At 40.7% G+C, this 27,011-nt stretch overlaps 1 protein-coding gene across 1 annotated transcript; it reads right to left on the minus strand.

The window, feature by feature from the left end:
* Positions 1-16,403: 16,403 nt before the first annotated feature.
* LOC137948771 (glycine-rich cell wall structural protein 1.8-like) lies at positions 16,404-17,834 on the minus strand. The gene has a single exon (XM_068794936.1). It carries the CDS (start codon positions 17,818-17,820, stop codon positions 16,606-16,608), a length of 1,215 nt encoding a protein of 404 aa, XP_068651037.1. The 5' UTR covers positions 17,821-17,834; the 3' UTR covers positions 16,404-16,605.
* Positions 17,835-27,011: the final 9,177 nt, after the last annotated feature.

A 27,011-nucleotide genomic window follows, 5' to 3' on the forward strand; every position in this document is an offset into this window, starting at 1 on the left:
ACATCTCCCTGCATGCCATTACTGGGCAGCAATCGGCCACAATTACGCAAAATGGGAGTGGCTCGACAACTTCCACCAGGTCTATCCAGCTTCCGAGCTTGAGGTCAAGCTCGATCTCCAAGGGGGGGCAGATGTTATGGACTCAATAAGACTGAGTCATCTACTTTACTTTTATTATTTATGTTGCTTTTAATTTCGAATTTTATTGATTTGTAATAAGACTTAAAGGTAGGGGTAGAATTGGGTTTTATAACCCTAACCTATGTTGATGTTAATCACCCTATTTAAGGGGTAAGGATTGAGAAATAAAGCAAGTTCGGAATTAGCATAAACTAGGGTAATTTAGGTTCCTTCTAGGCTCTCTATTCTAGGGTTCTTGGTGTGAACTCTCTTGGGGGTTTGCTGCATCCATTGGGGAGTCTTTGAGGAGATCTTGGAAGGAAAAGGAGGAGGAATCAGCCTTCTCTTCCATGCTGCAATAGTCATCCATCTCTTCCACGAACCAGCAGTGAGGGAAGAAGGATTTGGTTGAGTCTTAGCATCAAGAAAGGGATTTTCGAGTTGCTGAATTGAAGGAGGTCTTCAAGAGGTATTTTTGTCTATCTTTTCTGAATTTAGAAGAGCTAGAGACTGCCCTCTTTACATTCAGCATTGGTAGTTGCATGAATTCAGAAACCCTACTCATTGACGTGAGGTATAAAGTGGGGTTTCATAATTTGATCCTTAAAACAGTCTCTTGCTGGAATTGGTGCATTCATAATTAAGAAAAGGAAACTCCTTTTCAAGGGGAATGAATTCAGTAAAGGGAAAGGGGTTGTTCTTGAGTAATTACAGCAAGTAAACCCTCTTCACATGAATCATAAAAGAGGGGTTTCATATCTGAGTGCTTAAACAGTCCTTTAACTTGCTGGTTGCATCTATAATTGAGAAAAGGAAACTCCTTTTCAATTATAACGTGTGAGGGAAGAAAAAGAGAGTTTCTTTTCACAAAAACGTGTTAAGAAACCCTCTAACAGTGCTGGATTCATATTCAACTCGCCGAGTTACTAGATCCATGGCTAGGGACCATAACAGGTGGACGACAAAATGGAGCCGAAATCCTCTAATCAGCTCTCTCGAGTCTCGGTCGGAGTTGGAATAGCTTCGAAAATGGTCAAAAATGGGTAATCGACGCCGGAGGAGCCCTCTCGGGTCACCTCTCGGCCTGGCGAGCAGAAAATGGCAGTGTCAAACTCACTGCGATGGAGACTCCCTCGAGCTCTCCTCGGTCTATTCTCGATTTCCAGATGGTGGAGGACGACAGTGACGAACGGTGTTCGAAGGGAGCCCTCTCGGGTCTTCCCTCCAAACGATCGGCGACTGGAGGGAGACTCTCTCGAGCTCTCCTCTCCTTTCGGTCCCCTGCTCCCCTGTTTCTCCCATGTTTTCGGTCCACAGCTCCCCTGCTTTCAATACGATTTTTGTCCTAAAAAATCACCTCCCCCACTAATGGCATTTCTGTAAATATCTTCTTCTCCACAAAAAATTCTCCTAAAATTCCATAATTAAATCCATAAAAATCATTTAAGGAAGAAATAAACCCTAAAAGCAATGAAATATCATTCAGGAGAGAAAAATATGCAATATAAGTACTGATTAATGCCAAATTCAATAAATGCATGTTTCAAGTGAAAACCGATAAATAACCACCTATAACACAATTATAAGGGTTATTCAATTATAATTAACCTAGTTCTCACGTCAAAATCTGACATCTATCAGGAAGCACAACTTTGGTTTCATCAATTTGAGTTGAATAGATTAGTGCTGCATTGGGAAGAGTTTAAAGAATTATGCAATATACAATTCGGTCCTCCATCCCAAAGCAACCCCTTGGGGGATTTGGCGTTGTTAAGACAAACTGGTACAGTGAAGCTCTATCAAAAAAAGTTTCAGGAAAAATTGGCAAGAGCTACCAGGATGGCTTGCATAGACCAGTAGGTCAATTTATTTACAGTGGGCCTTAATGAGTCGAGGTGGAGCTACATACACCGGCTGACTTAGCTCGAGCAATGAATCTAGCTTGCACACTGGAACTTCGACAAAAAGTTCAAAACAGGAGGCCAGCTTGGCAAGGGGAATGGAATACTTCCACTTTCTGGCAAGGGAGGTGCAACACTAATACTTAGCTAGCTTCTCAGACAAGGCAACAAGCCATAAATTATCCCAGTATAACTTCAACAGTAGATATACGGCCCAACAACCCACCCGCCCAATATATTCAGAAACTAACTAGAGGGAAGATGGTTGAGCACAGAGCAAAGAACTTATGTTACAATTGTGATGAAACATACAGGGCAGGCCATCAGTGTAAATGGTTGTTCTAGTTAGAGGTTGATGAAATCACACAACCACTATAGATTGATTATACTACTGAGGAGGATCCACCAGAAATCTCTCTGCATGCCATTACAGGACAGAAATCTGCCAAATGATGCAAGTCCGTACTCGAGTGATGGACCAAGACCATGTAAGCCTTGTGAATTCGGGAAGTACACATAATTTTCTCAGTTGGACTGTTGCTCAACACCTTCAACTACAGATAATTCCATAGTCAACAGCAACTATTGCGGTTGCCAATGAAGAAAAGTTCCTAGCTACGGCATCAGCACAAAATTTAAGTTCTCAATCGGTACGACTTTCTTTCATTTTGAATTGTTTTGTAATACCTCTAGCTAAGTTTGATATGGTTTTGGTTATTAAATGGCTCCAAACACTCGGCCCAATTTTATGGGATTTTACTGCTTTAACTATGAGTTTTGCAATGGGCGGACAACAAGTATTATTACAGGGCAGTCACGTGGACAAGCCACATCATATTCATATAATTCACTCATAGGACAATCCGGACAGTAATATAGATAATCTTCTCGATGAATTCTCGGACTTGTTCCAAGAGCTATTGGGGCTGCCTCCCTTGAGGCATTGTGACCATCGAATATGTTTAAAATAGGGATCAGAAGTGGTGGTCGTTCGACATTATCGGTACCCACATCCCCAAAAAGATGAAATTGAATGACAATGCAAATAAATGCTACAACAAGGCCTTATTAACAGTAGTCGTTCCCCATTCTCATCACCAGTCCTCCTCGGAAAAAAATATGATGGTACATGGCGTTTTTGTGTTGATTATTGGGAATTGAATACCCAAATAGTGAAAGATAAGTTCCCTATTCCGGTGGAGGAGGAGGTTTTAGATGAATTTCACGGTTCTCATATATTCACCAAATTGGAGTTGCGCTCGGGATATCATCAGGTTTGTAAGATTTCAGACGACATCGAGGAAATGGCTTTTCACACTCATCATGGCCACTTTGAATTTGTGATCTTGCCATTTGGGTTATCCAACGCCCCATCCACATTCCAGGCATTAATGAACGAGGTATTTCGCAAATATCTTCGCAAATTTGAACTTGTTTTCTTTGATGACATACTCATTTACAGCCGATCTAGACATCAGAATTTAGAGCATTTACGATTGGTATTAGAATTGTTGCGTGCCCATCAATTATATATAAAGAAATCAAAATGCTCATTTACGACATCACATGTGGCCTATCTCGGCCATATTATTTCACATGATGGAGTCACATTGTATTCCGAGAAAATTCAGGCTATTGCAAATTGGCCGCAACCTATGAATACCTAGGCTTTGAGAAGGTTTTTAGGATTGGCAGGTTATTACCGAAAATTTTGTTGGAAGATAAGCTCAAGCCCACACGACCAAGGAAGGCCCACATATCTAATATTATTATAATATGGGCCAAACGACCAAGGAAGCCCCACAAGATGGGCCTAAGCCCATAAGAAGTAGAACCCACAATGATTACCATGAGCTGGCATCCTTATCACATCAACTGGAAGATCAAGAAGGACTCACAAAAGTATCTTATCTTACGGCCATGTCAAAGAAGAGTTTTAGTTTGAGTTATGTTTGTCTTTTATTTATATTGAGTTATTTAATTATGTTAGGATTTATCTTTAAGTGTTAGAGTTTGGGTGTAATTGGGACTAGGGTAGTTTTATTGTAATTGGACTCCACTAACTTCCTCTATTATAAATAGAGGTTCATGTACTCTGATTAGAACAAGTTATTGAAGTCAATGAACTATTTCACTTTTCCATAAATTCAACATGGTATCAGAGCAGGTTCTGTGAGTTGACTTGGTCAACTCACGGAGGTAATGTGATCCTTTTCTCTAAACCCTAAACCCTAAGTCTAGGTTCCTAGTTATTTTTTTTAGTTCCTATACCCATAGTTTTCTTTGCATTTTTTAACTATATACGAAGTTTTTCATATTTAAAATTATATATAAGGAAATATATTTGAGTCTACTTACCAAACAAAAAATATTTGTTCCAATCGGAGCTATCTACAGAGAGATATCGTATTTGAATGAGCGAAGATCAGATTGCAAAAAGGTTAGAGCAGCAGCAGACTTTATATGGAAAAATATATATCAAAAGAAATATCTATAAGTTTATTCTTTTACCTATTCAACAAATTTTTTATTTGAGTTATCTACAAAGACAAATCGATATTTGAAGCAGCAAAGGTCATATTAAAAAAGAGGTTCGAGCAACACCAGAAAGCCTCAATGTCTGAGGTATTTTATGCTATTAAGAAAGAGACTTTATATGGAGAGTTATATATCAAAAGAAATATACGTAAGTCTATTTTCTTACCTATTCAACTAATTCTCAATATGATTTTTTTATAAGGAGATATTGTTCTTGGAAGTGTCGATAGTCATTCTGGAAAAAAAGGAGAAACAATACTTAGTTCGGCCAGATGATAGAGACCGAAATCTATCAGATTATTTATCTTCTAATAATTATATTTTATGAAGTGAAGTTATACTTAGATGAAATGTATTTAGTTCTACTTTCATAATGATAAAATTTTATGTTAATCTGATCTATATTTAAAGAAATATTCGCATTAGAAGAATCAAAGGTCATGTTGGTATTCTGTTGTATTGAAAAATCCGAATTTATGCCCATTGTTTTGTGTCACTTTTTGAGTTGATATATCAAAAACTATGTCACTTCTCCGTGTTTTGAGGGCTTATTTATACATCTCTGTTATTTGGGCTTATGGCTAATCTATGATATTTGGTCCAAGCTAGGATCACTGCCATTACCTCCCAGCTTGAGGGGGAGAAGTAGAAGAAGTAAAAGAAAGAAGTTTTTTATATCATATGTTGTGAATAAGTTTATGTGACCAAAATATTCAAGAAAGGGGGAGCAAAAAAGATGAATCTTGTGCATCTAAGAAGAAATTTTTATATCGACTTATTTCATGGGTTCTTTTACAAAGTTTATTATTTGGTTCGTATTATATGTGTTGGAAGATGGTCGTGTTATATACAGCTGTTACTATTACGTCTCTTTAGGGACATTATTATTGAAGAAGAGATGGCCTCATGTCATCATTTATTTTACCCCATCAAAAAATATCACGGTTGGGAAACCATGATGGAGGATACCCTATCAAAAAATATCACGGTTGGGAAACCTTGATGGGACCTGTCAAAAAAAATATATATCACGGTTGGTAAACCATGACGGAGGATACCTTGTCAAAAAATATCACGGTTGGGAAACCATGATAGACCCTATACAAAAATATCACGGTTGGGAAACCATGACAGAGGAACTTATTATTACATCTATTGTATTCCCCCCCCCCCCCCCTGTAATGGCTTTTATGACTCCTACCACTTGAGAGTCATTGTCCTATTGAGGGACACGGTGGTGGACACTTCAGAACAATGTTGATAGATACACTACCGATAGAAGACAGTGTGTGCCCTACATCTAGCATTAGGACTAGAGTATGAAACAATGGCTTACCGTCTAGGAGTGATTTTTACTCTCACTTATATTATGCCAACAGGGCCTCATGGAAGGATGCAACAACGTGAGGGAGAATGTTGGAAGATGAAGGCATATTGGAAGATGTGCCATTTTATTCAAAAATATTTTATACATCATCTGCAGCAACCAGGGAGTTCATGTTGTTCTCTCACCCCCAGCTTGAGGGGGAGTGTTGGAAGATAAGCTCAAGCCCACACGACCAAGGAAGGCCCAAATATCTAAGATTATTATAAGATGGGTCACACGACCAAGAAAAGGCCCACAAGATGAGCCCAAGCCCATAAGAAGTAGGACCCACAATGATTACCAAGAGTTGGCATCCTTATCACATCAGTTGGAAGATCAAGAAGGACTCACAAAATTATCTTATCTTATGGTCTCGTCAAAGAAGAGTTTAAGTTTGAGTTATGTGTGTCTTTTATCTATATTGAATTATTTAATTATGTTAGGACTTATCATTAAGTGTTAGAGTTTGGGTGTATTTGGGACAAGGGTAGTTTTATTGTAATTGGACTCTACTACCTTCCTCTATTATAAATAGAGATTCATGTATTCTAATTAGAACAAGTTATTAAAGTCAATGAAGTATTTCACTTTTCCATAAATTCAAAAAATTTATCAGAAACTATGGACCGATTGTTGCACCATTGACAAATCTCCTCAAGAAAAATTCCTTATTTGGAATGAACAGGCTAATGTCAAATTAGCTCTTGCATCCGCACCAGTTCTATAACTTCCTAATTTTGAAGAGTTGTTTGAGGTTGAGTGTGACACATCAATTGGAGGCATTGGGGCCGTTCTACAACAACACTTTCACCCTATTGCATATTTCAGTCAACACCTAGCAATATGACATCACAAATTGCCAGCATATGAACGGGAGTTAATTAGGTTGGCCAAAGTTGTACAACATTGGCGGTCGTATTTATGTGGTTGTGCATTTCTTATTTGGACTGATCATTACAACCTCAAATATTTGCTAGAGCAGAGCCTCACAATTCTCCTCAACGACACTGGATAAGTAAATTGTTGGGATTTGACTTTACGATGGAATACCTCATTGGCAGATTAAACAAGGTGGCCGATGCCTTGTCTCAACATTTGGAGACCCGCCACTTCTTTATGCGATCAGTCAGCCTCGTTTTCTTCTTTTAGACTAGGTGAAGGAGGAAAATGCCAGCAATCCAATTCTTCTCGATATGCACAAGAAGATCACAGAGGGGGACATGGACTCTAGATGGACCATTTAGGACCCTCTTATGTATTATCGCTCGTGCTTATATATCCTACACATTTCAGATTTTTGTTTCAGCCATCATCTTAGCATAGCATGACAATACTCATGAAGGCATCCAGAAAACCTTGCATCGCATTCGAGTGGATTTCTATTGGCAAGGTATGAAGACCTCCATTGCAGCATATGTAACATCCTGTCAAGTGTGTCAACGTAACAAGGCAGAACACTTAAGCCCAACGGGTCTCCTGCAACCTTTGGCACTTCCTACACAGGTGTGGGCTGATATTTCTATGGACTTCTTCGAAGGTCTTCCACTATCTTCTGGCAAGTCAATATTATTTGTGGTGGTAGATCGATTATCTAAATATGCTCACTTCATATTTGTGTGTGTGTGTGTGTGTGTGTGTGTGTGTGCGGGGGGGGGTGGGTGGAGGGGATGGGGGGTGGAGAAGGGCAGATATTGGGTCTCAATAGCACACCGAGACACCCAAAGGAGGCGACAATGACTCACTGAGTTTATTACTTTTAAATTTCATATTGCTTTAAGTATATTTTTTCATTAATTATGTAATGATCAAGGACGAAAGGGCAGAATTGTCAGTTTTAGCGCTAAAACACTTATGACATCAAACCCTATTTAGAGGGTAGATAAATAGATAAAAGACAATTATTGAATTAGGTTAAACAGGGTTTGGACTTCTCCTTGACGAGCTCTAGGGTTTGGAGGTCTCCTTGACAAGCTCTAGGTATAGTTCTCTCTTGATTTGGGTTTAGTCTTTATCTCTTTGAATTCTGGTTTGCATTGATATTATTCAAGCTAAGGGAGAGAGACTTGAGAGACAATTTTCCAAGTTCAAGAAGAGGCTTTAGCCCCTTCCACGTCCACAGCAGCTGGAGAGAGTTGATCTCATTCATTCTGAGCAAGAAAGGGAGGTTCTTGAATCCCTAACTGAAGCACGTCCAAAGGAGGTTGCTTTAGACTCTAACCGAGGAAGGCAGGGTTAGGAAGGTCTAACCCCTCATACATGAACAACAACAACCTTTCTGGAGGGTCCCTACCCTCTTGGACGTGAGCAGCAAAAAGGGTCTAACCCTTTCTGGCTGAGAACAGCAAGAGATGTCTTCTCTTGACCAAGAAGATTAAGAAAAGGAAACTCATTTTCAATCTTACCGAGCATAGGTAAGAAAATGAGGTTCTTTTCTTCATTACCGAGACCAACAACCCTAATACAGTGCTGGATTCGAAATTACCACACTGATTTACTCAATCCATGACTAAGGACCATAACAATCAACTTGATGTAAAAAATGTTTTCTTAAAGGGTGAAAATGCGAGGAAATTTATATGATTCAACCACCTGGTTATGTGGTTGAAGAGGAGTCCATATGCCACTTAAAGAAGTCCTTATATGGGCTTAAATAGTCCCCTTAGGCCTAGTTTGATAAATTTACCAAAGCACTACTACAGTTTGGATCTCGTCGGTGATTAGTAATCATTCAGTATTTATTAAAGATACCTCAAAAGGAAAGATATTATTGGTTGTGTATGTTGATGATATTGTCTTAACGGGCAATTATGCTAATAGCATACAAGAAGTAAAAAACATGATACGTGACTTTAAAACTAAAGATCTTGGACTTCTAAATTATTTTTTGGGCATAGAAATCCTTCAGTTCAAGTATGGGATAATATTATCTCAGAGGAAGCATGTCTGCGATGTCCTCGAAGAAATGAGAATGATGGGGTGTCGCCCAACTGTCACACCTCTGGATGGGAATATTAAATTATGTGCAAGTTCTGGAGAAGATATTGATATTGGAAATTATCAAAGACTTGTCGGTAAACTTATCTACCTCATAGTAATTAGACCAGACATATCATATGTTGTATGTGTGGTGAGTCAGTACATGCATAAACCACAACTTACCCATTGGCAAGCCTTAGAAAGGATATTATAATACTTAAAAGGAGCCCCAGAAAGAGGATTGCTTTATAAGAAAAATGACCACTTCAACATAGAATTTTTCTCAGTTGCAGATTGGGTTGGATCACCCGATGACTGGACGTCCACTTCTAGATATTGCACTCTTGTTAGAGGGAACCTGGTTACATGGAGAAGCAAGAAGCAAAATGTGGTTTCAAGATCTAGTGCAAAAGCAGAATACAAGGCTATGGCTCACATAGTCAGTGAAGTCCTATGGATTATGTCCCTTCTTACCGAATTAAGATTTTATAAAGGTTTTATGGGTCTATATTGTTATAACCAAGCAGCTATTCATATCAATTTGAATTTAATCTTCCATGAAAGGACCAAACACATTGAGGTGGACTAACGGATCTAAAGAACAATATGTAAGTATAACTTTCTTATAAATATTAATTTTTTAAGTTTGAATTAATATAAATTACCTCCTATTTTTTCTTCATAGGTGGACATGCAACGACTGGTCCGAGAGGCACATGAGGCTGGTTGCGGGTGATTAAATAGCAACTATCCAAAACTGAGGAAGAGTTGAGAAATGTAAAGTGTCATGTTGAGGAGCAAGATAATAAGATGAAGAGCATAGAGATGCAAATATAGTGCTTCTTTAACTAGATGTAAACTCAAAGCCAGGAACCACCAGATTCTCCTCCCAAAGATTAATTTTAGTTATGTATTACTTTTGTAAAAAAAATTAATTTTATAACACAATGTTGTATATTGTGTAAAAAAATTAATAATTAATTATATAATTATTTGGTTATACATTGTTTCTTGTATTTTTATTTTTAATTAATTTTAGGAATAATTAAAAATGAATCAAATACAAATGAAAATATTTTTTGGATAATTAAAATTCACTACCAGAAATTCCTATGAACATATTTTCTACCAACAAAATTAAATTTCGTTGGTAGAGTTTCTAAAATAATAAAATTTCTGCAAACGAAAAATTAAATTCTTCAAAAAATTATGCATGCAAAAAAACTCACTACTAGAGATTATTTTTGCCACCGAATTTTAAATTTCACTAACAACATGAAAATGATTTTTTTTAAAAAAAATCTTAATTTACTTCTCCACCGGCATTGTTAAAATACACCCACGTGTGTAGGGGTGGCATGGTTAGTAAATAAGAAGATGTTTCATAGAGATGGCATAAAATTTTAATTATGTAAGATGGTGTATGTCCTCATATATCTTTTTTGCTTTTGAATCATGTAGCCCTATGGGCATTGTAGTTATTGTAAACACCTTCGCACAACTATAAATTCAACCTCGAGGTATGGGCAAGAACATTCAAGTCTCTTCCTCTTGGCTCAAATTCGTCCATACACCTCTCTCTCTCTCTCTCTCTCTTCTCCTCTTCTCCTATTCTTTATCTCACTTGGTTTCTTCGCTCCTCTCTTCCAAAAGCTAGAGTTCCTCTCTTCTCTCCTTCCCTTGACATCTTTTGTGTTTATGTGTTGGCCTAGAAGCCAACATGGTATCAAAGTGGGCAAATATCTGAGAAGGAAAAGGAGAATAAAATGGAGAAGGAAGGGAGGAAGAAGAAGAAGAAGAAAATGAAAAATAAAAAGAGGAGTTTCTATTTTTTCCCTTTAGTCTTCTTTCCAAATTTTAGTATTTCATTGAATGTTTTACTCACTTATCATACGTTTCATATAGAAAATTATATACCTTTAGAAGAATCTTTGAGTATAGTTTTCAACTCAAAAAAAATTGTTGCAATCATATTTTTCTAGAGAGAGAAATTGATATCTGAAGTAGAGAAGGTCAAGCAGTAGAAAAGTTTCATGTAGAAGAAGAAAACCTCAAATTTCTTAATGGCTTGTACCAACATGATTGAGAATTTATATTGAGAATTATATCACAAAAGAAAGCTATGTGAGCCTACTTTCTATCTCATTAAATTTTTTCTCAATCTGATCTTTCTAGAGATAGATATTTACATTGGAAGAATCAAAGGTCATGTTGGTATCCTGTTGGATGCAAAATTTTGAATTTAAGCAGAATTTTTTGCTTGACTTTTTGAGTTTGGTAATGTTGGTTAAGTTTCCTATTTTTTTAAAACTCTATTCAAGATTTAACCAAATTGAGTGTCTTTCCTTCATTAAAAGTTTCCTTTCTTTGATCTCACATCACATTAGTTTCTTTAAGATAAGTCTTTCATTATATGATTTTAGTTTCCTTTTTGACAAAATCAGAAAATTTGAATTAGAAACTCTTGTTTTCTCATTCTAAATTCCAAATATTAGTGACCTAAATCTCCCTTATTCCAGAATTTATCTCTTGAATATTTTGTTTCCAAATTGATAAGTTGTGTAAAAAAGTAATTGCCTTATATGAGAACTCTATATTTGGATACTTTCTATTATTTTGTTCCATCTAAAACTTTCTTATTGGAAATTTTTGTTAAGTTTCCTCAATCATCATATTCATAGAGGAATTATTTTTTATCTCCTTCTTGAGTCAAACTACGGCACCCCCCCCCCCCCCCCCCCCCCCCCCCCCCGAAAAAAAAAAAAAGTCATACTCATACTCAGTCAAATTTATTAAATTAATTTAGTTCTACCTTTACAACCTCATTCTTATTACAGTGGAGTATATTTTTTCTCCCTTCAGTCCCCCATTACTCCTTTTACTCAATTATCTTTCTCTACCATTATTTTTTTACTCTTGTTTACCCTCTTAGGCCAACCCCTTAGTGTGTTGCTTTGGTTGGTACTTTTTTTATATATGGGTATTTTTAAGTCCACTGAGACTTTTTTATTGGTACCCTTTCGGTTTTTATGGTCGTCCTTTGAGTGATGGGCATTACCTTTGTTTAGTGATTATTATCACTATTTTGTTTGAAATCCTTTGAGGTTGGTTTTGGCTCCTATTTTATCACTCATTTTTTTTTATTTTTTTCAAATTTTGTGTCCAATTGAGTGCTTATCCTTGGGACACCTTGATGGAGGAGATAATTACTACAAATACTATTTTTGTTTTCAATTGCGATCATTGCCATTACCTCTCACCTTGAGGGGGAGAATAGAAGGAGAAGGATGAAGAATCGGGTAGGTGACAAAATCTACCATGAAAGAATCCATAAGGTGAATCAAGTCATGTCACATTTATTACTTTATTGATTTGATGTGTCCACTTCTTTTTTTCTTTACATGTAAGAATTCAGATTGGAAGTTGAGTGCTGCAGCGGTTGCACCTTATGGAGGTACATTCATCTTGGTCATCTGCGTCCCCGCCAAAACTACGCAAAAATGCATCCTCCGACATGAATGGTTTAAGATCTAATGTCTTCCCTTCAGGGACAGAGACACCAGCAGTGCCAACAGTGACAGTATGGAAGGATACTTCTGCTGAATTGCGTCCAAATTCTCCAAATTCAAATACTGGGGTTGTGAAGAAAATTACCTCATAGCCCTTCTTGGTGAGCCTCGCAAGTACTGGAAATTTGTCCAGTTGTGCCATGCTAGGCCCAGTAATGTAAAAGATGTTCTGCTGCCCTGGTGTCATTCAAGAAATGTACTGATCCAGTGATGCTATCTTGAAGGCAGCCTTATACCAAACCATCAATCTATTTGTGGGAAGATCCTATGAGTGCCCTGATTTATCAATGGGAGCAGAGTCGCAGTAGAGCGCCTTGTCTTCACCAGCCAGACAAATCTTGTAAGACCATTTGTTTGATGCCAAGTCTATGGTGTTGTTCCCACGGATCAACATAACTGGGCCACCAACAATTCCAGAAACGGCCTTTGGTTGTCTGTAATCTGCTAATTTACCAAAAATTTGCTTGAGGTAATCATCCAAAGTGACAACTCCAACAACTTCACCATGTCCATATACAACCATAGCCATATGTTTACCAAGGCGGAACTCATTCAACAGATTCTGGACTGGCATACTGTCCGCACAGAATAATTCCCTTCAAAAACAGGAAATCTGGACCATGGATACTTCGCTGTCAAGTCCAGTAATACATGTATTGCAGCATTAGCATCAATGGCAATCACATCTCGTAGATGAGTCATGACCTTACTCACATGTTTTTGTCGCAAACAAGACATATTTTGTATGATATCCTGCCAAAATACTGCTTTTGAACCATGTAATTTAGTTCCACGTCGCAACAGGCCTAAGATCTCATCTCGGGTCACAGTTGGCTCAATGACTACCTCCACACCCATTTATTTCATTATCTTAGCTGACAGAAAGTTGAACATCCTGGCTGCAAATTCTTTCAGCTGTTCATCAACTATGCGGGCAGCCTTGTTCTGTAAGTACGAGTGCACCCCTGGGAACGTGTTGACAATCTCCTCCTGATTCTGCTCAAACCGTCCCTTTAATTTTCGTATCACCGTTGACCTAGCTCCAACAGCTTCAGAAAGAAGTTTGGCATTGCCAGTTCGGTTGGTCAAGCTATCAACATTTGCACACACACTGGCAGCAGTACTGTCAGATTCCACTTGCACATCGGCAACAAGTGCAAGAGGCTTATACACACTGCTGTCCACACTGTCTTTTGTAAATTTGGCCGCTGAACCAAACCCAGCAGCATCAATAGCACGCCCATCAGGAGTTTCAACAGTCAACAATTTATATTGTGTTGTTATCTGGGTACCCGGTTTGGTGCTGGAAGCTTGTCCCCCCATTTCTGTACAATTTCCAAAAGCTTTTGAACATCTTCCAGGAGCGAAGAATCCATTATCATATCCAAGTGCTGCCACAACTCTTGGTTCATTGAAGGTCATCCAAGTCTTCACTCTGTCACCAAATGTCTTGTAACAAAAATCTGCAAAATCTTTTACAACGTTTTGGCTCAACAGGCCTTGATTTTTCTTCTCAGGGCATCAGGAAGATCATACTAATACAAATGTGCATAAGGAGTGATTGCTCTAGCCTCCATAGTAGTTGAAACTTGCTCAAGAAGTTTAGTTGTAGTAAGATCAACCTTCTTACCAGTGGCCACATCCGTGAACTGTTCAACTTTCCATACCCATTTGGCCTTATTGGCTTTCTTCACCGTCAAGGATGATGGAGTTGTAATCTTTGTTGTGTTGTGGACTACTTGCTTACAGGCAGGAAGAACACTAACAGACCAGCCAAGAAGATGATACTCATTTCCCCACCCAATTTGGAAATTGGGTTTCCTCTGTTCTGTCGAGAGGTGCTTTGCGAGTGGGAGGTGGTGGCCGGGAGTCACATCCCACCGGACTTGTTTCCAACGGAACCTCCTCCTTGTCCGGTGGCGAAGGGCAGCCCTTTGGGGCTTCGCCGCTGGGGGATTTTCCGTAACAGAGGGCTCAAAATAACCTTTTGATGTCCCCAAATAGTCGTTGCAGCTGTTCGGCTTTGGATTTCCTTGCGCAAAAATCTTGAATTTGTCTGAAGCATGGTCTAAATCTCCATCGCCGCGGTTTGGCCTTGTATTTCCTTGCGCAGAAATTTTGGATTTTTTTAAGTATGGCCTCTCTGCCCGTTCGGATATGAGGTTTCCCCCAAATCTTCCGTAGGGCCTTCGGCTGGTAAATGGGATGAAATTTTGGATTTTTCCTGCCCGTGGCCTGTTGCCATGTCCGAGACAACTTCTGCTACTTTCCCTTCACGTACGTCCTGCTCGGAGATTTCAGGTCGTGTGACCTTTTCTACAGAAGCCAGTTGCTTCCTTGCAAGCATCGTCTGTTCGGAAGGACAAACAGAAGAAGGGTTGCTTGCTTCCTTTTATGGTGCGGGAAGAATTTCTGCTGTTCGTGAGAAAGATATTTGGGAGGTCAAACCCAAATCAGTCGGGACCGACGAAGGTGGTGATGAATACCCTTCCGATTGCAGAATAACGGAGGCCCCGATGTCGAATGTCGCCGCCGCTGGAGAGACAGTGCGCTCGCTGAAGTTTTTGACCACCGACATCCATTTTTGGGTCTCCTGCCCGTCCGAGGTAGAGCTCGAAAAAAGCTGTTGGAGAGATAAAGCCAATTTCTTTCGTGCAAAATTTTTTTTGCTGTAATCTGCACGCCATTCCCGCATTCTCTCCCCAATCTGGAAAAGAGGTGTCCTCGCCCGCGCTCTTTCCATTTCTATGTTCGCCGGCCTCCATTCATGGAAGGACAGTTCTCTTTCCATCGCCATCCGTTCGTCTTGGCTCATCGTGGTCCCGCTCTAATACCAAGATGTTAGGCCCAGATTTAACGCAGGGAGGAAGATGATGAATAGAAAGGATCACTATGAGGTTTTGAGCGTTTGAATGAGCTCCCCCTTAGGTCTCGTGAGAGGGAAAACCTGACTTCGTTTAATATAATGTTTAACCTACTGAATTTTCTTTTCTCATTCATTACCTTACGATGCATACAAATAGTTCACGCCAACAAGAGTTTTGGCAAAAATTACAAATATGCCCTTGAGGCATATTTAAACCCAAATAGCATAAAATAGAAAATAAACTAAATGACTACTAATTGACTCAATCAGGGTAATCGACTCAGATGGTGTCTCTGCCTGACTCGGCTCACTATTTGGTCCATAACAGGTTTTTGTGTTGACGTTGAGATTCATAGTATATGCTTTAATACATGGTTTTGTTGTGAATTTTAAAGCTTTAACTTAAAAAAAAAACACTTTATTAATATGACCTGTCATGCTTGTGATATAGTAAGCATATCTCTTCACAAAATTATCACTAATAAATGCCATAAGGAAGATTAGAAAATGTAATAATACAATTAAGGGATGCAATCAAATTATCCAAATCACCAATGATCTTTGAATATATATATATATCCAAGCTAGGATTTGAGAAAAAAATTAAAATTTTGATTAGCTTATAAAATAGTTACCATGTTATCCAAATTGATAATAAAAAACAAGATTAACTACTACTTTTTGAGTTTTTTCCAATTTAATTTTCATAAATTTTATACTATTAGAAGTGTTTTAGATTAAATGTAGTATGAGCCTTTAGTCTTGGTGAAGCATATCTGAGTGAAGCATGAGATTCCTTATTTTTAATACTTGCGAATTTGTGATTTAAAATAAAGATAACTACAGCATGCTTGTGTCACGTGAAGAAGCACTTTTCGACGACCCAGCTCAGATTCCTACACCTACTCATTAGAAAGAGGTTGACCACCATGATGTCTCTCCACTTGCACGCCTGCACATGCAGAGTATCTTTTCGATAACATGTTGACGTCCGCGTGCGGCCCTGCATCTCCAAGAGCCGACTGCCTCTGAACCTTGGACTTGGCTGAAGTAAAATAACACTTGGCTTAACAAAACAACCTTGAATAAAATAAGTTGGAAGCTTCTTTAAAGGACAAAAAAAAGCTCAGATGGTTCTGTTTGTTCCAGACTTCGTGTGCAAATTAGATTAACATTTTGATGATTGATACTGGACTTGCTGATGTATTCTTTGTAAGAATGTCCTTATTACTAGTACTGATTATAATTCCATGCAGCAGCAGGCTTCTTCTATGGGACGGAGCCAGCATGGCCGCCGCCATAGCCACCCCCCGCGCCCCCTCCACTCCCGTAACCACCTCCATGTGCTCCTCCGGCACCGTATCCACCTCCGTTTCCGCCACCGCCACCTCCTCCTGCTCCGTGATCACCTCCGACCCCGTATCCACTTCCACCACCTGACCCCCCGCCATACCCACTTCCGTGTTCGCCACCTTCACCATATCCACCAGCTTCAGCACCGCCGTTACCAGTTCCTCCGCCACTTCCCCCAGCACCGCCTCCACCATGTTGGCCACCATAACCTGCTCCCCCACCACTTCCTCCTCCTGCACCTCCACCATAGCCACCACCATGTTCACCACCATATCCTGCTCCTCCACCTGTACCACCGCCATATCCTTCTCCATGGTCACCACCATAGCCTGCTCCCCCACCACTTCCTCCACCCGCGCCGCCGCCATACCCACCACCGTGCTCTCCACCGTAGCCTGCTCCACCACCATTTCCTCCACCTGCTCCACCGCCATATCCACCACCATGTTCTCTGCCATAACCAGATCCTCCACCCGCGCCGCCACCATACCCACCACCGTGCTCTCCACCGTAGCCAGCTCCACCACCATTTCCTCCACCTGCTCCACCACCATGTTCTCCGCCATAACCAGATCCTCCACCACTTCCTCCACCTGCTCCACCACCGTACCCACCACCATGTTCCGCTCCCGCACCACCGTAGTCGGCTCCACCACCGCTTCCTCCACCTCCACCATGCCCACCTCCTACACCACCATAGCCAGCTCCACTACCACTGCCACCGCCACCTCCGTAGCCGCCACCATGATCTCCTCCATAGCCAGAACCACCTCCGGAACCACCGCCACCTCCGTAGCCGCCACCATGCTCTCCTCCATAGCCAGAACCACCACCGGAACCACCACCACCTCCATAGCCTACACCATGGTCTGTACCAGAACCATAACCACCACCGCCACCACTACCTCCTCCCCCACCAAAACCAATGCCATGTTCCCCCCCAGCCCCATAGCCACCTCCCGATCCCCCGCCACCGCCTGATCCTCCAGCAACAACACCACCGTACCCGGCGCCACTGCTAGCACCAATGCCGTGGCCTGCCTCAAAGGTCAGAAGCGACCTAGATGCAGAGCACACTCCCACGCACAACAGTACTAAGAATGTAACGCTAACAGCTCTACGAGTAGCCATGGTTAGATGTTTGAGACTCGTGAGCTTGTAGTACAATGGCAAGGAGGAGAGGTATTTAAAGGGCAGGTAAGGATCAAAAGCGCGTAGGGAGTGGGTAAAGCACATGGGTGGGATCGTTTGTAGTGGGTGGACCCCCCTAGGTGGCGAATGACAAACCCTAAGGGAACTGTTGGGCACTGCCTACTTCATTTGCGTTTTTGCTGTCCTGCACATCCAGAGGATGTCTTTCACCGTCTACTTAGCAGCACAGTGGCATCCTCCTACTTGTCTTTCTTTACTGTTTTCGACATATCGTCACAATAGGCAAATATCCGATCATGTGAAACACCAATTGTCAATGAGGTTTCCTGAGATAATAAAATTCATGAATGAGAAGAAGAGTGATAGTCTGCAGATTAAGTAATCTATAGTTGAACTGAAACGTCGCTGTTTACATGAAGGTTACCGAACAATTTTAGTTACTGGCCGGAAAGAAAGACGCAGTAAAATATATGCTTCTTGAACTTCATTGAGAAGAATTCAGTCGTAATTCACAAATGCCACTGTCGTTGAGTGCAACATAAAGCTAAACCAGAACAAGTATTGTTTTTGGGTATCAAAGTCAGTTGGTGAGACTCGTCAAAACTTGGCTCCAAGTGAGGAGAATTACATAAGAGGATAACACCTGTAAATCTCTCTGATTTCAGAGAGATTCTTCCATTATCAAACTCTGATTCCGATTACAAAATCATGTCGGGTTGATGAGAAACCCTATTCGAAAAAGAAGAGGAAGAGGGAATTTACAAGTATGCCCTTGGACCAAAGAAAAAGACAAATATGCCCCTTGACATATACATATTTACATTAACACCCCCCCTCAAACTTACGAAGGGGCAAGTAACATAAGTTTGCCTATGAGATAATGAAAACGAGGAGCTGTATACGATTTGGTGAAGACGTCTGCAAGTTGAGATGTGGAGGAAACATGGGGCAAGGTGAGAGAGTCTTGTAAGTAGTGATGCCGCACAAAGTGACAATCAATCTCAATATGTTTCGTACGCTCATGAAAAACCGGATTCTTGGCAATCTGAATGGCATTTTGATTATCATACAACATAGGGGTAGCAGACAGTTAAGGAAAGTCAAGTTCTTCAAGTAATCGGCGAAACCAAATTAACTCAGCAGCAGTGGTTGCCATAGCCCGATATTCTACCTCGGCAGAAGTGTGAGAGACAAGAGATTGTTTCTTACTCTTCCAAGCCACCAAAGAATTGCCAAGAAAGATACAATACCCAGTAGTAGATTTTCGATCTGTCGGATCACCAGCCCAGTCAGCATCAGAATAACCAGTGAGAACCAAATCAGAGGTAGAAGACAAAAGTAAGCCATGATGCATAGTGCCACGTAAGTAACGTAAGATATGGAGAATGACTGTCCAATGAGTGGTACGAGGGGCGGAAGCAAACTGACTAACCACATGAACAACATAGGTAATATCAGGAAGGGTTACCGTCAAGTAAACTAGGGACCCAACTACCTCTCTGTATCGGGTAACATTTGACAACAAGTCACCATCTGTAGGGCTAAGGCGATGATTGAGTTCAATGGGAGAATCCATAATCCGATCATCTGTCAATCCTGCACGACTGATCACTTCAGAGATGTATTTTGATTGAGACAAAAATATAACCTTCAGGAGAATAGGCAACTTCAATACCCAAAAAATACTGTAAATATCCAAGATCCTTCATTTCAAAGAGAGAATGAAGTTTTTGTTTAAGGTCTGCAATGCCAGCTTCATCATCACCAGTCACAATCATATCATCAACATATAGAAGGACCACAATATGCCCCATAACAGTTTTACGAATGAACATGGTAGAATCATAGTTGGAAGCAACAAAGCCAAGACGGATCAAAGAGGAACTGAACTTTGCAAACCAAGCGCGAGGAGCTTGTTTGAGACCATATAAAGCCCGTCGAAAACGGCAAACATAACCAACAGGATGAGGAGGGCCTCGTGGTGGCTACATATATACATCCTCGGTCAAATCACCATTTAGAAAAGGCATTTTTAACATCCATTTGATGAAGATGCCATTTTTGAACAGCTGCAATAGAAATCAAGGTGTGAATGGTCTTCATTTGAGCAACTGGAGCAAAAGTCTCATCAAAATCAAGGCTTTCAGTTTGGGAGAATCCTTTAGCAATTAACCGAGCTTTGTATCACTCAAGTGTACCATCAGATTGAGTTTTGACTTTGAAAATCCATATACAACCAATATCATGCTTACCTAGAGGAAGTTGAACCAACTCCCAGGTACCTGTTTGGTGCAGGGCAGTGAGCTCATCATTAATAGCTTGTCGCTAATTTGCATCGGATACAGCTTCCTTGTATGACTTAGGCTCAACAAAAGAATGAATCTTAGACAAAAAGGTCAAATAGGGGGAAAAGAGCAAATATGAAGATGGACTATGCCTCTGAGGGGGACGGCGGACATGAGTGGAAACATGAGGGGTGGCAAGATGCGGATCACCAGAGTCCAGAGAGTCGAGAGGGAGAGGCACCATAGGAGAAGGTAAGTCAGTACCTGCATGTGGCTGTTGTGAAGGCATAGTAGAGGAGACCTCCGGATGGAGGGGTGAATCAGTGGACGGATGGTGAATGATTAACTGGTCATCATGGGGCTCATCAGACACAAAAGGATCAATGTGTAACAATTTTGTATCATGCAAACCAGGAGTAGACAACGGAATCCGAAAGTAACAGAACTGTTTCAAAAACTTAACATTGCGAGAAACAAAAAGTCTACCAGACTCAGGATGATAACATTGGTATCCTTTTTTACCAAAACCATAAAAAAAACACACATAATGCAGATTTGGCAGACAATTTAGTGCGACAGGAAGGGGCTAATAAAATAAAGCATGCACAACCAAAGACACGCAAGTGCTCATAGGTAGGACGAAAACAATACAATCGTTAAAAAGGAGAGATACTGCCAGAAACAAATGACGGAATTCGATTAATCAAATAAGTGACAGTATGAAGGGCTTCCCCCCCAAAATTCAGAAGGGACAGAGGCATGGAGGAGTAAAGAGCGAGTGGTTTCAATAAATGACGATATTTGCTTTCTGCAACACCATTCTGCTGAGGTGTATAAGGACAAGACAACTGATGAATAGTGCCCTCAGACTTCAGAAAATCATTCAATAAAGATGACATATATTCACCACCCGAATCAGAGCAAAACAAATTATTGTGAGTGGAAAAATGGGTTCGTACCATAGCACAAAATTGAACATAAATAGAATAGAAGTCTAATTTTTTATGCATAAGAAATATCCAAGAGAAACGAGTAAAATCATCGACAATCAATGCATAATAGTGAGCCCCACCTTTAGTGGATACAGGTGCAGGTCCCCAAACATCAGAGTGAACAAGATCAAAGGGAGAAGAAGTAACCGAGTGACTTAATGTAAAGGGTAAATGACATTGTTTGCCAAGATTACAAGCAACACAATCACGAAGAGGGGAAGATTTAATAGTAGAATCTAGCATATTGTGTTTGATCATAAACTGTAAACGAGAAGCAGAAATATGTCCTAAACGAGTATGCCATAAGTAAAAAGAGTTATCTATAGAAAGTAAATCTTACAACATGGATTGAATTGAAAAACTAGACACCTGCTGAGATACTGGAAATTTCATGTCATCAAGCAAGTAACGACCACCTTCTCTATGGCCTATCCCATTCTGCCTCCGGGACTTGCGATCCTGTATAAGACAATGATCAGAAGCAAAAGTAATGGTAAGACCTAAATCAGTAAGTTTGCCAATTGAAAGAAGGTTAACAACTAGATGGGGAACATAGAAAACATCAGACAAAGACCAAGTAGGGTGAGTGACAGTTCCAACCGAGGCTAGTGGCATTGGAGAGCCATTAGCAGCTTGGATGTTAACTGGGTGAGAAGGCTTAACACAATCATGTAAAAGAGACAAGTGGGGTGTCATATGGTGTGTGGCTCCATAATCTAAGATCCATTTATGAGTGTCACTGGAGCCAGCCAAACAAGACATACCTGTATGAGATGCAAATTGAGTACTGAGAGCAGACGACTTGCCAAGAATGCGAGTGAGCTCAGCAGCTAATGATGACAAATTAGTCATAGAATCACTGCTGGTGGGAGCTGGGGCAGAAGGGGCATCTGAATAATCCAAAGATCCAATGGCAGCAGATGGACGAAAACCTCTATGCGGAGGTGGACGACTAAAGGCATGATGTGGTGCAGATTTGAAATGGCCTTGATTTTGACAACTAGAGGCATGATGTTGTGTAGGTTTGAAATTGCCTTGAGTTTTATTGTTGCTTTGCAATGAGGGGCACTAGTGTTTCCAATGACCTTTACCATGACAGTAGGAACATTCATCTTGTGGAACTAGCACTTTAGGCTTCCTTGATGATTGATGAGTATGAGAGTGTGTTCCAGAACCAAGTATGCCCCCTGATGACTGAGTATGAGAGTGCATTCCAGAGACAAGTACCTGTGACATATCAGGTGATGATGTCTTACTGGAAGAAAGCCCACCCAAAGACCTCAATCTTGTTTCTTCAGCCAACAATTTAGATACAACTGCAGACAAGGTGGGTAGCAGAGCTCTATGGATCATAGATCCTCTTATCAGTTCAAAATCACTGCAAAGAGCCATAAGAAAGTCGGTAATCTTGCGATCATCACATGCTCTAGTATATTCAGGGAGCTTCGGAAAGGAGGGTGGATCCATCATATATAGTTGATCCCACAGAGGTGTCATAAACGAGTAGAATTCTTGAATTGTACGATCACCTTGCTTAGCGGACCGAAGTTCTATCTCAATTTGATACCTTTTGGCAAAGTTTGCCTGTTCATACAGAGTTTCCAAATAGTCCCATATTTCTTTTGCAGTCTCATACTTCAATAGTTGCAAACTGATAGACTGATCCACAAAGTTGTTGATCCAAGTGATGATTTTTGCATTATCAGTTAACCACTTCTTATTTTTTTTTATGAAGTCAGTGGATGTAGGTTCTAGAGCAGTGATATTTCCATCAATGTAATCCCATAGGTCTTTTCCAACTAAAAAATTTCGCATCACAAACTTCCAAAGAGAGTAATTACTCCCATTTAACCGAAGAAATAACCTTCATATCATGACTAATTGAATCCATAGAAAGGTAAGTCCAATAGCAAAAACGCCACAAGCAACAGAGGATGGTTGCACCAGTCAGGATTCACGAGCACGCAGTGACCAAACTGAAACCAGCTCTCAACCCAGCCGCTATAATCAACTTCCCTCACAAACACAAGTCTATATCACGCTTTCTCAAAAAAAAATAATAACACGAGAACTTCAAACAACCACCAATAGAACTACTTCCAAAACCCACTCCAAAACCCCAAAATCAACAAATTTCAATGGTAAACCTACTACAAGAATTTTAAAATTCCGTGAGTCCGTAATGCTCTCCACGGATAGAAATCGCACATGCTAATACCAGAGGTCAACGAGTCAGAGTAACACAAGCCACAAATATTCCATAAATAGAGGGGAACCAACCTCTGAGGGCACCAAAACGAGGATTCAACCCACGACAGAGCTTTTGCGGGGCGGCGAGGCTTCTTCAAGCACTAGAGATCACATGACGAGGAGCAGATGAGCGGCGCAAAAGCCGCAGAAGAGCAGAACGAGAGCAAACCGAGCCAACCAAAAAAATTTCGAGTGCAAGAACAAAAATATCACCTTAGACTAAAAAATCGAAGCAAAATCGCTCGATTTCCCGCTCTGATACCATGTAAATCTATCTGATTTCAGAGAGGTTCTTCCATTATCAAACTCTGATTCAGATTACAAAATCACGTCGGGTTGATAAGAAACCCTATTCAAAAAAGAAGAGGAAGAGGGAATTTACAAGTATGCCCTTGGACCAAAGGAAAAGACAAGTACGCCCCTTTACATATACATATTTACATTAACAACACCGACATCTGGCTCGACCCCTAACGTCTTTCTCCATTTTTCTGTAATAATTTTGTTCGATTACTACACTTTGAGGTAGCAAGTCTGTTTGCCTTTATCAAACTTTTCAATGTATTGCTTTCCAAAATGTGAAAAATCTACCTCCCCTTGTGTGTGAAGGATACCCCGTAACTGTAGCCAAAGACCTGTTCCCATTACCAAAAATAGAGACTGAAGACCAGATCACGAACCGTTGTAAAATCTGTTGTAAATCCTGTATAAATAGATTTAAATATCACCACTTAATTCAAGGTGATTAAAAGATTTTAATCAAATCTTTAAGTGGTATCAGAGCTATGTTGATCCCTCTGTCAATTAAATTTCCTGCTCCTTCGACGTAGATCTGCACCTTGGACCTTGACGTCTGCGCATCCTCCTGGGGACTCTGTTCGCCTCCTCAGCCCACTCACCACTACGTTCACCTCCTTCCGTAAAGGCTGCTCCGCTCGGCTCCAAGAAATCGAACCATCTCCGATAAGAAAGGCGATGCAATGGAAGAAGAAAGAAGGCATTATAGAAAAAAATGGTTGGAGACGAGCTGAATCATATCAGACACTTGCAGCGACGACCATTGAAAACCTTCAGAGATGAGCTGAATCGTCTTGGACACTCGTCGCAATGCAAACTGAAACCGGTCAGAGACGAGAGAGATGAGCTGAATCGTCAAACTTTTGTCACGACGCCCAACTCCTGGTTTGCAAGGAAAAACCGGGTTCGCATCACGCCCAACTCAGTTCAACGAGCTTTTCGTTCATAGAGTTAAAAAAAATCACCTCCCTTCAAAGTTTCTGACCCAACTCCCACGTCTCTCCATCCTATCCACGACATTGATCTTGAAGATCAGAAATGTGAAGTCGTCGGTCTCTCCGATCAAACCTCAATGGCCGTTGAATTCCTTTCTCATCTTCTCGCCTTTCATAACCTAATCCACATGATTATCTTTAAAATCTCCTCCACAACCTACCTCCTATTGAAAAGCCAACTTCTTCCCCTTCTTGAGAGTCAAAATCTCCTCGGTTATGTGGACAAAACCCTCGTGCCACCGCCTCAGTTTGCTGTTGCGGATTCTACCTCCACTACTGCCCAATTGTTGAAAGATAGAGCCCAAGCCCACACGACCAAGGAAGGCCTACATATCTAAGAGTATTATAAGATGAGCCACATGACCAAAGAAGGCCCACAAGATGGGCCCAAGCCCATAAAAAGTAGGACCCACCATGATCACCACGAGCTGACATCCTTATCACATAAGTTGGAAGATCACGAAGCATCTTTATCTTATAGTCACGTCCTAGAAGAGTTCTAGTTTGATTTATATATGTTTTTTTATCTATATTGAGTTATTTAATTATGCTAGGACTTATCTTTAAGTGTTAGAGTTTGGGTGTACTTGGGACAAACGTAGTGTTACTGTAATTGGACTCTACTACCTTCCTCTATTATAAATAGAGGTTCATGTACTCTGATTATAATAAGTTTATGAAGTCAATGAATTTTTTTTTCTTGTCCATAAATTCAACACGAATATTTGGAATGGAGAGCAATGGATCAACTCCTTGTCAGCCTCTTCCTTTCCTCTCTCACCGAGGAGGCAATGGCTGAAGTCGTTGGCCTCTCCACTGCATGCGAGGTCTGGCTCACGAAATCCATCTCAAAGACAACCTCTAGAAGTTGAAGCGCAACAATCAATCCGTTGTCGCTTACGCACGTGTTTTCAAGGGTCTCTACGACCAACTTCATGCAATCGACAAACCTGTCGACAACATTGACAAACTCTACTTGTTTCTTCGTGGATTCGATGCTGATTTCTCCTCTTTTTTGTCACACAAATGGCCCTCACGTCTCTCCCCTATTTCTCTAACCTTGTCTCCAGAGCCAAGAGCTTTGAGCTCTTCAAGAAATCCCTCGAGAGCTTTGTTTCTCCCACTATTGCTTTCACTCTCACATCCCGTGGTTCGGACCGATAGACCCACTATAGCTCTTGCCAAACCCATGGCTAAACCAATGGTTATGGCCGCCATTTGGTATGGTCCCAGATTTGATAGAACGATTCATAGGGAGGAAGAAGAGAAAGAAGAAAATCAAGCCGAAGGGAAGCTTGAAAACCCTAGGTCCTTTGAGGATAACGCACTCTCCTGAGTTCGTTGAGGAGAACTCAAAACCCTTGTTTACGCTAAATCAATACTTGCCTTTTCTCATTACTCTTACCCCTTAAATTGGGTTCACCCTTACAAGGTCCAGGATAAAATATTACAAAAATGCCCCTGTGGCCTATTAAATCTTTAACTTAAATAAAATAAAGTAAATCCAAGAAAACAATTAATTAGATCTAAATAACTTAATAATGTTATTGCATGTATAACATTACACCCTCTGGGAGAAAGAGTTTGTCCTCAAGCTCGAAGGCAGGGTTTGCTTGCCGACATCTCCATCTGTTCCCAAGTAGCATCCGCGGTATCTGGGGCAACCCTATGGACAAAAAAAATGGAGCATTCCAACCGAGAAGCAATTTTTTTTTTTGCCGACACTGTCGGCATCACTTGCTGTAGCTTACCCCAATACGGATAAGCAACCAAACAACAAGTTGAACTATCAACTACTCCAAACTGGAAACTTCTACTTTGATATTAACAACCCTTGTGTGATTTGCCCCAACGGTTGCCTCATGGCCAAAATGCAGCATGTCCCCAACCAAAGTATGTTCGAGGTCTGGCTTGGCACCAGCAATGTTGCTAGAATTGGGCTGGGAAGTTGGTGAAAAGATGACCTAGGGCTGTAGATATATGTGTGCTCCATTTTTAGACAAAGCATTCATCATACTGTTCATTATCATGTTGACCACAAGCTTCCTTTTAGCTCCCTTACCAACCACACCCAAATAGAAAGAGTTCTGCCCCAAATAGAAAGCAAGAACAACTTAATAATGTTATTGCATGCATAACATTACACCCGCCTAAGAGAAAGAGCTTGTCCTCAAGCTCGAAGGTAGGGTCTACTTTCCGACATCTCCATTTGTTCCCAAGTAGCATCTGCGGTATCTGGGGCAGCCCTCTGGACGACAAAATTGGAGCATTCCAACCGAGAATCAATTTTTTTTTTTGCCGACATTGCCAGTATCACTTTCTGTAGCTTACCCCAATGCGGATAAGCAACC

The sequence above is a fragment of the Aristolochia californica genome, unplaced genomic scaffold (assembly GCF_029961685.1).
Source record: "Aristolochia californica isolate CCGP_79_NKW_82.1479 unplaced genomic scaffold, dmAriCali1.0.hap1 SCAF_13, whole genome shotgun sequence".
In the NCBI taxonomy this organism is placed as follows: Eukaryota; Viridiplantae; Streptophyta; class Magnoliopsida; order Piperales; family Aristolochiaceae; genus Aristolochia; species Aristolochia californica.